The 13,821-nt window shown below is 37.9% G+C and overlaps 1 protein-coding gene and 1 long non-coding RNA gene across 13 annotated transcripts; one reads left to right on the top strand and one right to left on the bottom strand.

Moving 5' to 3' along the window:
* Positions 1–430: 430 nt before the first annotated feature.
* Positions 431–1,594, bottom strand: LOC135611401 (NAC domain-containing protein 6-like). Its single transcript, XM_065107149.1, has one exon. It carries the CDS (start codon positions 1,592–1,594, stop codon positions 431–433), a length of 1,164 nt encoding a protein of 387 aa, XP_064963221.1.
* A 678-nt stretch (positions 1,595–2,272) lies between these two features.
* LOC135609809 (uncharacterized) lies at positions 2,273–13,487 on the top strand. Of its 12 annotated transcripts, none has more exons than XR_010485912.1 (9): positions 2,619–2,803; positions 3,175–3,381; positions 3,475–3,692; positions 5,593–5,861; positions 5,964–6,224; positions 6,476–6,685; positions 7,606–7,795; positions 9,857–10,415; positions 12,867–13,483. It is a non-coding gene; the product is annotated as an uncharacterized LOC135609809 (long non-coding RNA). The 12 variants fall into 12 exon arrangements; XR_010485919.1 differs by having other exon boundaries at positions 2,619–3,381; positions 9,857–10,002; positions 10,234–10,415; positions 12,867–13,482; XR_010485917.1 differs by having other exon boundaries at positions 2,619–3,381; positions 9,857–10,002; positions 10,202–10,415; positions 12,867–13,482.
* The last annotated feature ends 334 nt before the right edge of the window (positions 13,488–13,821 follow it).

The following is a 13,821-nucleotide window of genomic DNA, read 5'->3' as shown; positions in this document are numbered from 1 at the left end:
TTGCCAATTTGACAGTGGTGTGTAGATGTTGCTAAATATATGATCAACGAGTGAATTAGCACTAGTGATGTGCGGATGTTGCTAAATATATGATCAGTGAGTGAATTAGCACTGCTAAGGTTTGTATGTACCACAGGAATTAGAACTGTCGATGCAGTGAGCAATCAATTATACTAATAAAAAACTACAGGGCTTCGTCAGTATTTGCCCACTATGGTATGTCGATGGATGGGGAGAAAACAGTGACCTCTCTCTCAGATTGCTGGTTCATCCTATAGGGACAAACATCGCATCAAAGGAAAACAATTCATGCGATGGGATGAAAAATGAACTTTGTTATAGCCAATATTTACATGAACATATATTTTCTTTTCCTTCCATTATTATGATATACATGAACAAACAGTATTTTCCATACAAACAACGCTAGTTACTGCTCCAACCACGAGATCATAGTCGAATCCATAGGGGTGTCATCCGACTTCATGAAGGCTTTGATCGGTTCCAGGCTCGTAAAGAAGTGATCGTCGGTGCAGTACATCTGCTCACACGCAACGAAGTCGATCGACGACGATGAGGAGGAAACCTCTGCGACCGTGGTCGAATCAATCCAAGTGTCATCGGGCATCAAGAGAACATTGACGAGGCCTGACGGCGAAGCCTTCGGGATGGTAGTCGAGGCTGTGTCTGTGTCATCTGACATCAAGAAGGCTTCAACCTCTCTGGTGAAGAAAGTATCGTCGGTGCAGTTCTGCTCACCGCCAAGATCGACCGACGACGAAGACGAAGCCAAGAATACTTCGAGTTCCTCCGAAGTTATCCCGAGGTCAAATGATTCGAGTTCTTCGGCAGTTATCCCGAGGTCACCTCCACCAACGTCCGTTGACGATGGGGAGGCGGCTGGGACTCCGGCTTCGTTCGGTGCCACGGAGTCGATGGAGGAAAGACGACTCTCCGGGGGTGTCACGACGGGAGCCAATAATGGCTGTTGCACCACCGCGGTCGGAGGTGGTGAGACGTCGGACTGCAATGCTCCGCTGGAATGTGCAAGCAACCCCCGGCATGGCTTCTTGGGTGCTGCTGATGAGAGAGTAGAAGATTCCTCTCTACTTCTCTTCTGCCCAACGAAACTGCCGCCGGTGATGGGTTGATGCGAGCTCTTCTTCACGTGACAGAGAACTCGTGTCTCGAAGGCGGAGGAACACATCTCGTATTCGTACATTGTCCACCCGGAGTTCTTCCGCCGGCCGTCCTTGAAGGAAAGGAAGCTCTTTCGTCCCACCACCATCTCGCGCCCGTCGACGATGGACTTGACGGGTTCTTGCCTTCTGTTCAGAGTCCAAGAACCGGTGCCGGCCGTTCGATCCACGCGCGAGCCGCGGCTGGTCTTGGGATGACGCTCCGCAAAGAAATAGCCCTCCTGCCGATCGCTGCCGAGAAGATTCCACGGCTCGGTGCCGTAGACGTCGGCGAAGGCGACAGCGCGGCTAGGGAGGGGTGTGCCAGCAACCCATTTGGCGAGGTAGTCGACCACGAGTTCGTCCGCCATGGGAAGAAACCTGTAGCCTCTCGGAACGTTGTCGACGGGCTCCATGGACGACGGAAGACAGACGGTGATTGTTTCTCGACAGAGAGTGAGAGTAGGAGAGAGAGCGATACGCGTATACGTATATAGTGGGCGGGTTTCAGATTCCGGATTCCAAATTAATTAGATTTAGTCGCATTATATATTTAATTAAAAATTAAGGTTTCTAGATACATCTCTCAGCCAATGTTCGTGGTCATAACTTGAAATTTTGTATTGCTTGGGTAAGAGACCTCATTTCTTCTAAGTAATTCTATCAATTGATCTAATATCGAAGACATTACAATTTAATTTCAGAATAAAAGTTGCATTTGCATGTAGTATATAATGTTGTTTGTCTCTACATATTGTTCTATACAATTTTACTTATTATTTGCTTTTGAAATTAACATGCATAATAATAATAATAATAATAATAATAATAATAATAATAATATTATTATTATTATTATTATTATTATTATTAAATCATTTGATCTTGACGTAATAGTCATTCTTCGTGGCGTTAATATGACTCTATGTGGCATATTCATCTTCTTTTACTGTGTATATTATTATAATAGTGTGTCCTAGTTCGTTTGAGAATTAAATGACAAAAAAAGGGACGGTATGAGAGAGGGGGGGGGGGGGGGAGGGTCGAAATAGTAGCGTTGCCTCTTCGCAGCTGCAATGTTGCCGCCCCCTTCACCGCTATGGGTCCCAGATCTTATGGTGAAGAGGCAGCGGCTCTATACACAACGAAACAGTAGCGTTGCCTCTTCGCTGCTGCAATGTTGCCCCTTCGCCACTGCAATGTTGCCTCTTCGCCTCTTCGCCGCTGCAATGTTGCCTCTTCTTCGCCGCTGCAATGTTGCCCCTTCGCCACTGCAATGTTGACTTTTCGCTGCTGCAATGTTGCCCCTTCGCCACTGCAATGTTGACTCTTCGCCGCTGCAATGTTGACTCTTCGCCGCTGCAATGTTGCCCCTTCGCCGCTTTGCCGCTGTTATAACTGTTCTTCCCTTCGACGCTGCCGCTGCTTCCCAGGTATCGCCGCATTTCTTCTCCTCCTTTTTCTTCTTCTTCTTCTTCTTCTTCTTCTTTCGTCCAAGATTGAGCAGTGATATCAGCAGACAAATAGGATAGCTGGATCCAAACAGCACTCATCAATAAGAAAGCAGCAGCATAGGGCAGCAACGGGACACTCTAGTGAGTGGAGAAATCATAACAAAAACCATAGTATGTGATCTCCATTTCACCGAAGAAATACAAGTGTGCAAAGTTCAGACATGCTGTAACAAGGGACTACTACTTTGAAATGTATTATGATGATATGCCTCTATGGGGATTCTTGGGCAAGACTTGGAGGGACAAGACTGATTCGGGCAAAGACAATCACTTGTTCTTTAAACGCATCCATTTCAATATTCTTTACAATGATGATAGGGTCATATAGATCAATGTCCAAACAGACTACAACATTATTGTGGATATCTCGGAGGATAAGGAATTGGATGTAGAGTTTTTATATTCTGTTACATGGAAAAAGACTGACATATCTTTTGAAAAAAGGACATTGACCATCTGCTTTCTGCTTGATTGCCTGATAGCTTATTGGAGTCACGAAGATGGAGATATCTGCGCTGGTGTTGGCTTGTGGTTTGAGGGTCGGAACTGATGGAACCAATCTTAAGTACAAGATTTGATCTTGTTTGGGCTATCCATTAGCATTGCATTTGGTGTAGTACTTCACGGTTCTATGTCTTGGGGACTTCGTGTGTGGTTTGCTATGTCAATTTCTCGTTCTGCTTTGACATGTATGAAGTCTGCCTTGCTTTGACTACAATCTTTTTACTCATATTCTTGGAATTTTTAGCAATTTTAGCTACATTGGTCTATCTTGGATGCAGAAACACTTTCAAGCTTGAAATTTTGATTACAGCTTCACCGCAGATACTTCAAGTGTGTTCAAAGGCAGCAAATACTTCAAGATCGAGCAGTGATATCAGCCGAGAAATAGGATGGCTGGATCCAAGCAGCACTCATCAGTAAGAAAGCAGCAGCATAGGGCAGCAAGGCTGCAAAACAAAACATTCTAGTTAGTGGAGAAATCAGCACAAAAACCATAGTAAGTGATCTCCATTGCACAAAATGAATAAAAGTAGGCAGTTTATTTTGTGATCTCATTTTTGGTACAGATTTATTGATTAATATTGTTTTCTTTCAATTAAATTTAAGTTGTTTAAAAAGCTAGTCAGGGAAAAATTTATCCTTTTTAAAACTTGTGGGCATTAGTTTCCAGTATTCTCAAATTTTTAAAAAAGAAAAGTTTTGACTTTTCCTATTAAAAAAATTGACTTCTGCTCTAAAGTATACTCTGTAATTGAATCACTATTTATATTCCCGTCAAACAAGTACAAGATCTTGATGATTAAAATACCTCCAAATTACATAAAATTAATCTTTAAATGAGAAAAATATAAAATTCTTGCTGAAGAGTTTTACTAGTAATGGAAGCTCTTGTTGCTACAATCAATATTGGAGATGAAATATATTTTGTTGCTAAAGGCAAAATTAATGATGAAAAGAAATATATTTTGTAGCTATCTCTTGATAAATAAGCAGCAAAAAATATTCAATTTTTCCCCAATCCCTGAAGTCATCTGTTAATATTATGTAACCATAAGAGAAACATATCGCACAACATAAAAAATAACAGGAATTGATGTTTAGCTAACAATTATACTAATGCAACAAAATAAAAATTTTAGTTATAAGTTTGTTTTAGCTCCACCAACAACATTATTTCAATTTTCTATAGTTAAAAAAAAATATCGTTGCTGCCACTGCAATACGATAGGTTGTAAAATTTATAGGCAAATTTTTATTCGTGCGAATATCAAAGAGGCATGGAAATTGTCAGTCCCCAGCATAAGAAAGAACCCATAGCAAATGGAAATCATGTAACCAAAGAAGAATGTTGTTTGCATGATAGTAGCATATAAAGTAGATGAATATGTAGAACATACTTGATAAAGATAATATGTGGTTTTAAGATTATGAATAATGATTATTACATAGAGATCATATTATTATTATTTTTATTATTAGTAAAATTGTATAGAGAAATCTGTGGAGACAATATAATAATATACTGCATGCAATCTTTATTTTGAAATGAGATTGCAATGTGTTCTATATCGGATCAACTGAATGGTATAATTATGTAGAAGAAATGGGATGGTAGTTCCTTGGAGGAGTTCTTCTCCTCTTCGATAAACAACCATCGTCGTCCATGGAGCCCATCGACGAGAGGCTACAGGTTCCTACCCACGGCGGAGGAACTCGTGATCAACTACCTCGCCAACTGGGTCGTCGACACACCCCTCCCTTTCTGGTCGTGCTTTCGCGTTCGCCAACATCTACGGCACCAAGCCGTGGAATCTTCTTGGCATCGATCGGCATGAGGGATTCTTTGTCGAGCGCAAGCTCGAGAACAGTGACGGCCCGCGCATGGATCGAAAGGCCAGCATCGATTCTTTCAAAACAGTCGAGTCCACGTTCAAATAGCTAGAACTTGGGTTGAGTCCATCCCGGCAGCCCATCTCGGCCAAGGAAGGACCGAGCCTCTCGGCTCTTCAAACCCTAGGGTTTCGAATGGGTTCTTGCACTCTGTAAAATGCAAGAAACCGTCGGCTGGCGCGAGATCGTGGGTGGGGCGAAAGAGAATGAGATGTGTGGACGATGGACGAGCATGAGATATGTTCTTCCGGCTTCGAGAGTCGAGTTCTCTGAAGATCTTGCATCAGGCAATCTCCGACGGCACCACCATCAAAACAGTTGAGTCCACCTTATAAACTACCATCAAAACAAATGTCAAATAAGCCGGAAGAACACATCTCGTATTCGTACATCGTCCACCCGGAGCTCTTCTGCTTGTAGTCGTTGAAGGAAAGGCTGCTCTTTCACCTCACCACCATCTCCCGCCCGACGACGGTTTTGTTGACTAGTTCTTGCTTTTTGTCCAGAGTCTAAGAACCGGTGCCGGCCTTTAGATCCACGCGCGAGCCGTCCGCAAAGAAGTATCCCTCCTGCCGATCGCTGCCAAGAAGATTCCACGGCTCGCTCGGTCTTGTAGACGTCAGCGAAGGCGACAGCGTGGACAGGGAAGGGTGTGCTGATGACCTAGTTGGCGAGGAGAAGGGAGCGCAGAGAAGCGAGGGGCGAGAAGACAAAGTGCCTTCATCTTCTTTGAACCCCATCGCCCCGTTCGGTCTTGCTCGACTCAGAAACAAAGGTGAGCATTTTTGGTTCGAAAGGCCTCTTCTGTCAGCGAAATGCATGAATTTTACAGTTGATTCGGAGCTTTCCTTGGATTTTATGTTTGAGGATCTTGAAGATGGAGGTATCTGCGCTGGTGTTGCCTTGTGGCGTGAGGGTGGGAGCTGATGGAAGGTACAAGATTTGGTGTTGTATTGGCAATCCGTTGGCATTGCATTCGGCAGCATGCTTCCGAGGCCAAGTGCTTCACAGTGTTCTCTTCACCAGAGGGTTGGAGCTGATGGAACCAATAATAAAGGTGCTTCACAGTGCCATCAAGGTCAGACCTTTCCACAACGCCAAGTGATTTCTTTTCGATTCTTACCACACCACCACTTTGGTAAGTCGAGTTTACTAAGAGTTGAGTTTAATGAGACAGTTAGTTAAATAATGTCAAAATAAAGGTTGCAGTATGTAATTTATTTTGTTTTCACATATTGCTCTGTGCAATTTTACTTGTTATTTGCTAATGAAAAAAGTTCTACATTCATTTATCCCATATCTTCCTTAACATGCTTAATATAAAGACAATCTGATCTTGACATAATAGTCATTATTCATGGTCTGAAAACCTCATATTATCGTCTTCAGGTCTGTTCTATGTAGAGGCTCCACCGGCATATTCATCTTCTTCTACTGCATATGCTACTATCACGTGAGATCAGACATGTCAGGCTTCATGCAAACATCATTCTTTTTTAGTTATATGACTTGCATTTGCTATGGATTCTTCCTTATGCTGGGGACTGTCGGTCTGTGCCTATATGCTGTTCGTGTGGCACATATATTGGGACATCGAATGTGAGTAAAAATTTGCTCTTTCTGCCAATAAATTTCACAAAGTATCATATTGCAGTGACAGCAATGATATTAAGCCATCTGCTTTCTGCTTGATTGCCTAGTTGCAGACGCTTATTAGCACATGCTGAATGAGCATAATCATTTTCACATCTGAAACTCGAAGCATTAACTAAGTCAACTGATGATGGAAAATTAAAATTGTCTGTAGCTATCAATCTGTTTGCATTTTATTTTGTATCAGAGATTAACAATTCCTAACACCAGTTCGCACCGACATATCATGTGTCAGTACACCACTACAGGGCAGCATGTGCTGTGCCACCGATCGGTCGACAAACCGGCTCGGACTAGTAAGTCAAACCTTGGTATACATTTGATATATTTCATGATTTATGACTTTGGGAAGACCTCACCAAAGAATTAACCCCACTTCTCATCACTTGTAATGTCACATTTTCAAACACATCAGATGTTTGAAATGCCTTGTATCGGTTTATAAGGATTATATGAGTCTACTATAAATAACTTGAGTTTAAGTATCAATGTTGGTTTATAAGGATTCAGATGATTTTACTATAGTGGATCCATCAAGTTAATAAGACAATTAGCCCATTGAGTTAGTCATGATAAATGGCACTAAAAAATTATCTAAAAAATGTTAATTTCTGTTTTGAAGACCCTAATGGTTCTAAAAGATAAGATATGAGTAGCATAAGTGTTGATTAAATTAATCAGATTCTTCCATGCAGCAGACTGGATTGATGCAGAATGATCTCTGAGAAAGGTTAATTTGACATCCATGAAACTTCTTATTTATGTTCTTTTGACTATCACCTCTAACCACAATGAAATATAATTTTATGGAGGTTTCTCTAAATAAAGATTCTGAAACACTTTCAAAATTAAAATTTTGATTACAGCTTCACAGCAGATACTTCAAGTGTGTTTAAAGACAGCAAATACTTCAAGATGGAGCAGAGTGATATCAGCAGAGAAATAGGATGGCTGGATCCAAGCAGCACTCATCAACAAGAAATCAGCAGCAGAATAGGGCGGCAAGGCTGCGAAACAAAACATTCTAGTTAGTGGAGAAGTCATCAAAAAACCGTAGTAAGTGGTCTCCATTTCACAAAAGAAATAAAAGTAGGCAGTTTATTTTGTGATCTCTTTTTTTCATGCAGATTTATTGATAAACGTTATTTTCTTTCAATTAAACTTGCCTTGTTTCAGAAGCTAATTTCGGAAAAAATTGTCTTTAGCAAAACCTGTGGCCATATATTTCCACTCTTCCCTAATTAATTTTTTTTTTACTTTTTCCTATCAATAAAATTGTCTTTTTTCTCTAAAGTGTATAAGTGACTGAGTATTTAGATTCCTGTCAAACAAGCATAAGATCTTGGTGATTAAAATACCTCAAAATTATATAGAATTAACCTTTAAATGAGAAAAGAACTTTTCACTGAAAAATAAAAATTCTCGCTGAAGAGTTTTAGCAAGACAAGTTCTTGTTGCTACTATCAATATTGGAGATGAAATATATTTTGTTGTTAAAGGCACAATTAGTGATGAAAAGAAATATATTTTGTAGCTATATCTTGATAAATAAGCAGCAAAAAATATTCCGATCCCCGAAGTCATCTGTTAGTATTATGCAACCATAAGAGCAACATATAGCACAACATAAAAATAACAGGAATTGGTGTTTAGCTAACAATCATATCAATGCAACATAGTAAGAATTTTTAGTAATAAGTTTGTTTTAGCTGCACTGACAACATTAAATCAATTTCTTATAGTTTAATGAATAAATTTCACCAAAAGACAAAATGAAGGTTATTTATGGTTTATTTAGGATTGAGCGACTTCAACTCAAGCGAACTCTTCAAAATATAACATGTTTTACAATTCAAAGTTCCTCTTCTACATAAAAGCTCTACAATATGAACTGACCAAGTAGGTTGCAATGATAAGATGTAAAACTAGATGCAAAACAGATCATCCATCCAAGATGGATGATCAAATATTCTCCGTTTAAACCAGATAATGTTTTTGCACTTGTAATTTTCACTTCATACGGACACGTGTTGAAGGATGCTTGGTCCAATTTGCAGCCTCATGTCTGGATGTACTAACAACCAAAAGCAACAGTATCCTGATCGACCACTGTTTCCAATCGCTGAATCACATCTGTTCACAACCCAAGTTGATTTCCTTTCCGTTATTGCTGCATTATCACTTCGGCACTTCTGCTTGGGTTTGCGGATGGGATGTCTTTGCTACGTTTGTTATTAGGTTCATATTTTGGCATACATTTCTTTGTGCGTCCCCTTTAAGTTTCTTAAAATATGTTGTGATTTAGAATGAATGCATTTATTTTTATTTCTGTTCATTGATGGTTGTTTTCTCAATTGAAAAAGCCCAATTCTCCTTAACAGATTAGGGATTGCTGAGTTTGGATCACGTCAAAGCTCAAAAAATTCTTTATTTGCTACACTTCATGCTGTGATGGTTCCGATATTTTACTGCTATTTAATATCACTTTAATTTATCGATAGTTTCTTTTTCAATGAAAAAGCCAAATTCTCAAAACAAGATTAGGGATAACTAAATTTGGACAATGTCAAAGCAAAAAAAATCTTTGCTTTTGCATGCCTCAATTTGGAGTGGTTCTGATCCTTTACCATTAGATAAATTTATGTTGATTTGCTGATAGTTGTTTTTAAATATGATCTTTGATCTCTCCCATGAATGGGGGACTCCTAAGTTTGGTTCACATCAAAGGGTAGTGTTTCCGATCCTTTACCATTGTTTTATCTTGATTTGTCAATATTTCCTTTATAGCAAACCAAAATATTTAAAAGATCAGGGATTTTAGACTTTGCACCATGTCAAGTCTTAAAAAATCTTCTCTTTGGTGTGCTTCATGTTGTAGTGGTTTTAGTTCTTTACCATTTTCACATGACTATGTTTATGCTTCTTGTTGTTGTGGATTGAGAGGGTTATTTTCAACTTGCTTGTTTATAGCCTTGAGTATTACCATGTCCTGTTATTCTGCTGCCTTTGATCCTCTTATTGACACTTTTTAGTGATGCTCTTGTTTTACGATATTTATTATTTACTTAATATTTCTGTGTCTCTTAAATATGAGTCCTTTCCTTTTTGCATCTGCAGTGAGAAAGGACATTGATCATCTGCTTTCTGCTTGATTACCTGATAGCATATTGGACTAACGAAGATGGAGATATCTGCACTGGTGTTGGCTTGTGGTTTGAGGGTCGGAGCTGACGGAACCTATCATAAGTGCAAGATTTAATCTTGTATGGGCTATCCATTGGCATTGCATTTCGTGAAGTGCTTCACGGTTCTGTCTTCGGGACTTTGTGTGGTTTGCCATGTCAATTTCTCGTTCTGCTTTGACATGTTTGAAGTCTGCCTCTTTCTTTGACTACAATATTTTTTATTCATCTTCTTGAATTTTTTAGCAATTTTAGTTACATTGGTCTTTCTTGGATGCAGAAACACTTTCAAGCGTGAAATTTTGATTGCAGCTTCCGAGCAGATACTTCAAGTGTGTTCAAAGGCAGCAAATACTTCAAGATCAAGCACTGATATCTGCCGACAAATAGGATGGCTGGATCCAAGCAGCACTCATCAGTAAGAAACCAGCAGCAAGGGCAGCAAGGCTGCAAAACAAAGCTTTCTAAGTGGAGAAATCATCACAAAAACCATAGTAAGTGGCTCCATTTCACAAAATGAATAAAAGTAGGCAGTTTATTTTGTGATCTCATTTTTGGTGCAGTTTTATTTATTAACATTGTTTTCTTTCAATTAAATTTGCGTTGTTTAAAAAGCTAGTTAAGGAAAATTTTGTCCTTGGTAAAACCTGTGGGCATAAGTTTCTAGTCTTCTCTAATTTTAAAAAAGAAAAAGTTGACTTTTCCTATTAAGAAAATTGACTTTCTGCTCTAAAGTATAATCTGTAAGTGAATTACTATTTATATTCCTGTCAAACAAGTACAAGATCTTGATGATTAAAATACCTCCAAATTACATAAAGTTAACCTTTAAATGACAAAATAACTTTTTCACTGAAAAATATAAAATTCTTGCTGAAGAGTTTTACTAGTAATGGAAGCTCTTGTTGCTACAATCAATATTGGAGATGAAATATATTTTGTTGCTAAATGCAAAATTAGTGATGAAAAGAAATATATTTTGTACCTACATCTTGATAAATAAGCAGCAAAAAATATTCAATTTTTCCCCAATCACTGAAGTCATCTGTTAATATTATGCAACCATAAGAAAAACATATCGCACAACATAAAAAATAACAGGAATTGATGTTTAGCTAACAATTATACCAATGCAATAAAATAAAAATTTTAGTTATAAGTTTGTTTTAGCTGCACCAACAACATTATATTAATTTTCTATAGTTAAAAAAAATATTTTAGGCGGTCATTTATAGTTTTTTTAGCAACTTCATCTCAAGAGAACTCTTCAAAATATATGTTTTACAAATCAAAGTTCCTCTTCTACATAAAAGGTCTATAGTAAGAACTGACCAAATAGGTTACATGATGAGATGTGAAACAAGATGCAAAACGGATCATCCATCCAAGATGCAAATCATGTCTAATTTCCACAATTCCGTTAATCTTTGTTCATCAGTTAAAAATAATATTCCTCTAATATTGAATACTTTTATTATATAAAAAACAGACAAACACAGAAACAAAAGCTTTTTGGTTACAGAGTATTATAACACAAAAGTCATGAACACTTGATCACTGATCATCCTTCCAAAAAGCCATTTCTCTTGGGTGGTGGAGTTGCATGTTGAGGTGGTGCCATCATAGGAGACCCATGGTAGTATCCTACAACAACAAATAGATTATTTTCTCATATATATATATATATATATATATATATATATATATATATATATATATGTATCATAATAAAGTTATAAAGACATCTTTTTATTGAAGCAAGAATACATGATGTGGATTTTAGTTATAAAATGTTATTCTGATCTTGATCCAATGTGTTTTCTTCAATTGTGTCATAGTCAAAACTTTTAGTGCATTATCCATCATAGTGTAATTCTTTTTTTATCATAATATCCGGCAGGCTTTAGTTTGATTGAATTTGGTAAATGAAGGTATAGATGCTTGCTATAAATCATATTAATGTTGATTACCGATGTCACAAAAATTGTGTTTGAATATGTAAGACAGATCTATCAAAATTATGTGGGACACATCACAACATCATTCAGTAGTTTCTTTGCAATTAACCAATTTCTGTGCCAAATTTTTTTTTTGTGAAATGAAATGAGATATTGGTTGTGAACCATGAATACACTATATGCATTGTTGCTGAATTATTTCTTGAATGTAAGCTAAGTAAGTTCAGTCACCAAAATTATCTCGATTAGCATTGTATCAGAAGTGGAAGAATAATTGTGATGGTTTATAGGGCTAGATAAGCCCACAATCATTAACTTGATGTTTTGAGTACTCTAAACTTTTCTTTCAAAGCGATGCAAGCTGAACTTTTATCTTGTTCCATTTAACCATCCTCATTTAACATGCTTTTCACTTGTATATTGATTTATACTTTGCATTTTACTTGCTTTAGATGTGTTATATATTGATTCATTTAAGCTTTTGATGGAGAACATTAACAAAATGAAAACGGTCAATTGCCCAGTTTTTGTAATTCATGCAAGTGCTTTGTCTTAAATTCATCATGTTTTGTCCTGCAAACAGTCAGTGGTTTGATTCTTTCTGTTGAGAAGGATTTAAAAGCTTTCTTTGCGAAGTAGTGGCAATTGTACCCTTAACAATGGGCTGAATATGGTTAATGTTTTTCCATTGGATCAGAAACTTTGAACATACATTAAATAGTCTCAGTTTCTTAAATTTATTGATTCCTGTCAGATGCTATGCTTAATTTCTGCATTCAGTGATCAGTTTGGAATATATTGTCAATTCCTTATTCACTTTCATAAATTCAAAGTGTCATTTGACTTCTTCTTTGCACTCACCAAATTGAATACTGTAGACTTTGCTGGATAAGAAAATTTTTATTGGAACTGATCTGATTTTACGATAGTGTTGTTTACAGACTCTGCTTATATACTAATAATTTATGATTGTTGTTATCGCTTTAGAGAAGACATACATAGGGAGGCTACTGCCACTACAAGCACCACATTCACGACCAACTGTTGCTGTTGGATTAGACACAGGAAACCTAATTGCTGGAGGTGCCCATGGGGAAGATGTCTAATGGTGCAGTGCTCCAAGGGATGTGCATACCTGTGCAACTGATGTTGTAGAGATTGGCATTGATGGTGGCCTCCTATGTACAGACTTGCTCTAACTTCCAAACCTATCTATTGTATCGAAATGTCAACAGGGACAATCGAGCTATCGTTTGCTTGAGCATCGAGAGAATAGATTCTAGTTTTTTTAACTGAAACTACACTGATGATCTCCATGCTGTAGAAATCTCAATTTGGTGGGGTTGTATAGTTATTGCCCATTTGACAGTGGTGAGTAGATGTTGCTAAATATATGATCAGTGAGTGTGCTAGCATTAGTGGTGTGTAGATGTTGCTAAATATACGATCAGTGAGTGAATTAGCAGTGTCAAGGTTTGTGTGTACCACAGGAATTAGCACTGTAAATGCAGTAGTTGCATCTCATTTCTATTCTTTTGCTCTTTGGTTGATCATTCATGGTTTAAGTCAAATGAATGAGCAATCAATTACACTAATGAAAACTAGTTATCTTTTTGGATGCATAAAAAGAACATCATCAGTTCCCAATTGTGCCTCATGTTTTTGTATTTCCAGGTCAAATACCAATCATCTAAACCAGCAATTTCGAACTTTGAGAGAAGTTGATGATAGAGGATGGTGGGCAAATAGGATGCTTGCCCACTATGGTATGTTGATGCATTGGGAGAAAACTGTGACCTCTCTCTCTCTCTCAGATTGCTGGTTCATTCGTTATACCATCCTATGGAGACCAACATCGCATCAAAGGAGACAACAATACATGGGTTGGGATGAAAAATGAATCGTGTTATTGGCCAATTTTTACATGAACATATGTTTTCTT

Source organism: Musa acuminata, chromosome BXJ2-4 (genome assembly GCF_036884655.1).
Source record: "Musa acuminata AAA Group cultivar baxijiao chromosome BXJ2-4, Cavendish_Baxijiao_AAA, whole genome shotgun sequence".
NCBI classification, from domain to species: Eukaryota; Viridiplantae; Streptophyta; class Magnoliopsida; order Zingiberales; family Musaceae; genus Musa; species Musa acuminata.
Note: the sequence above shows the minus strand (reverse complement) of the source record. Positions and strands in the feature narration are given on the sequence as shown.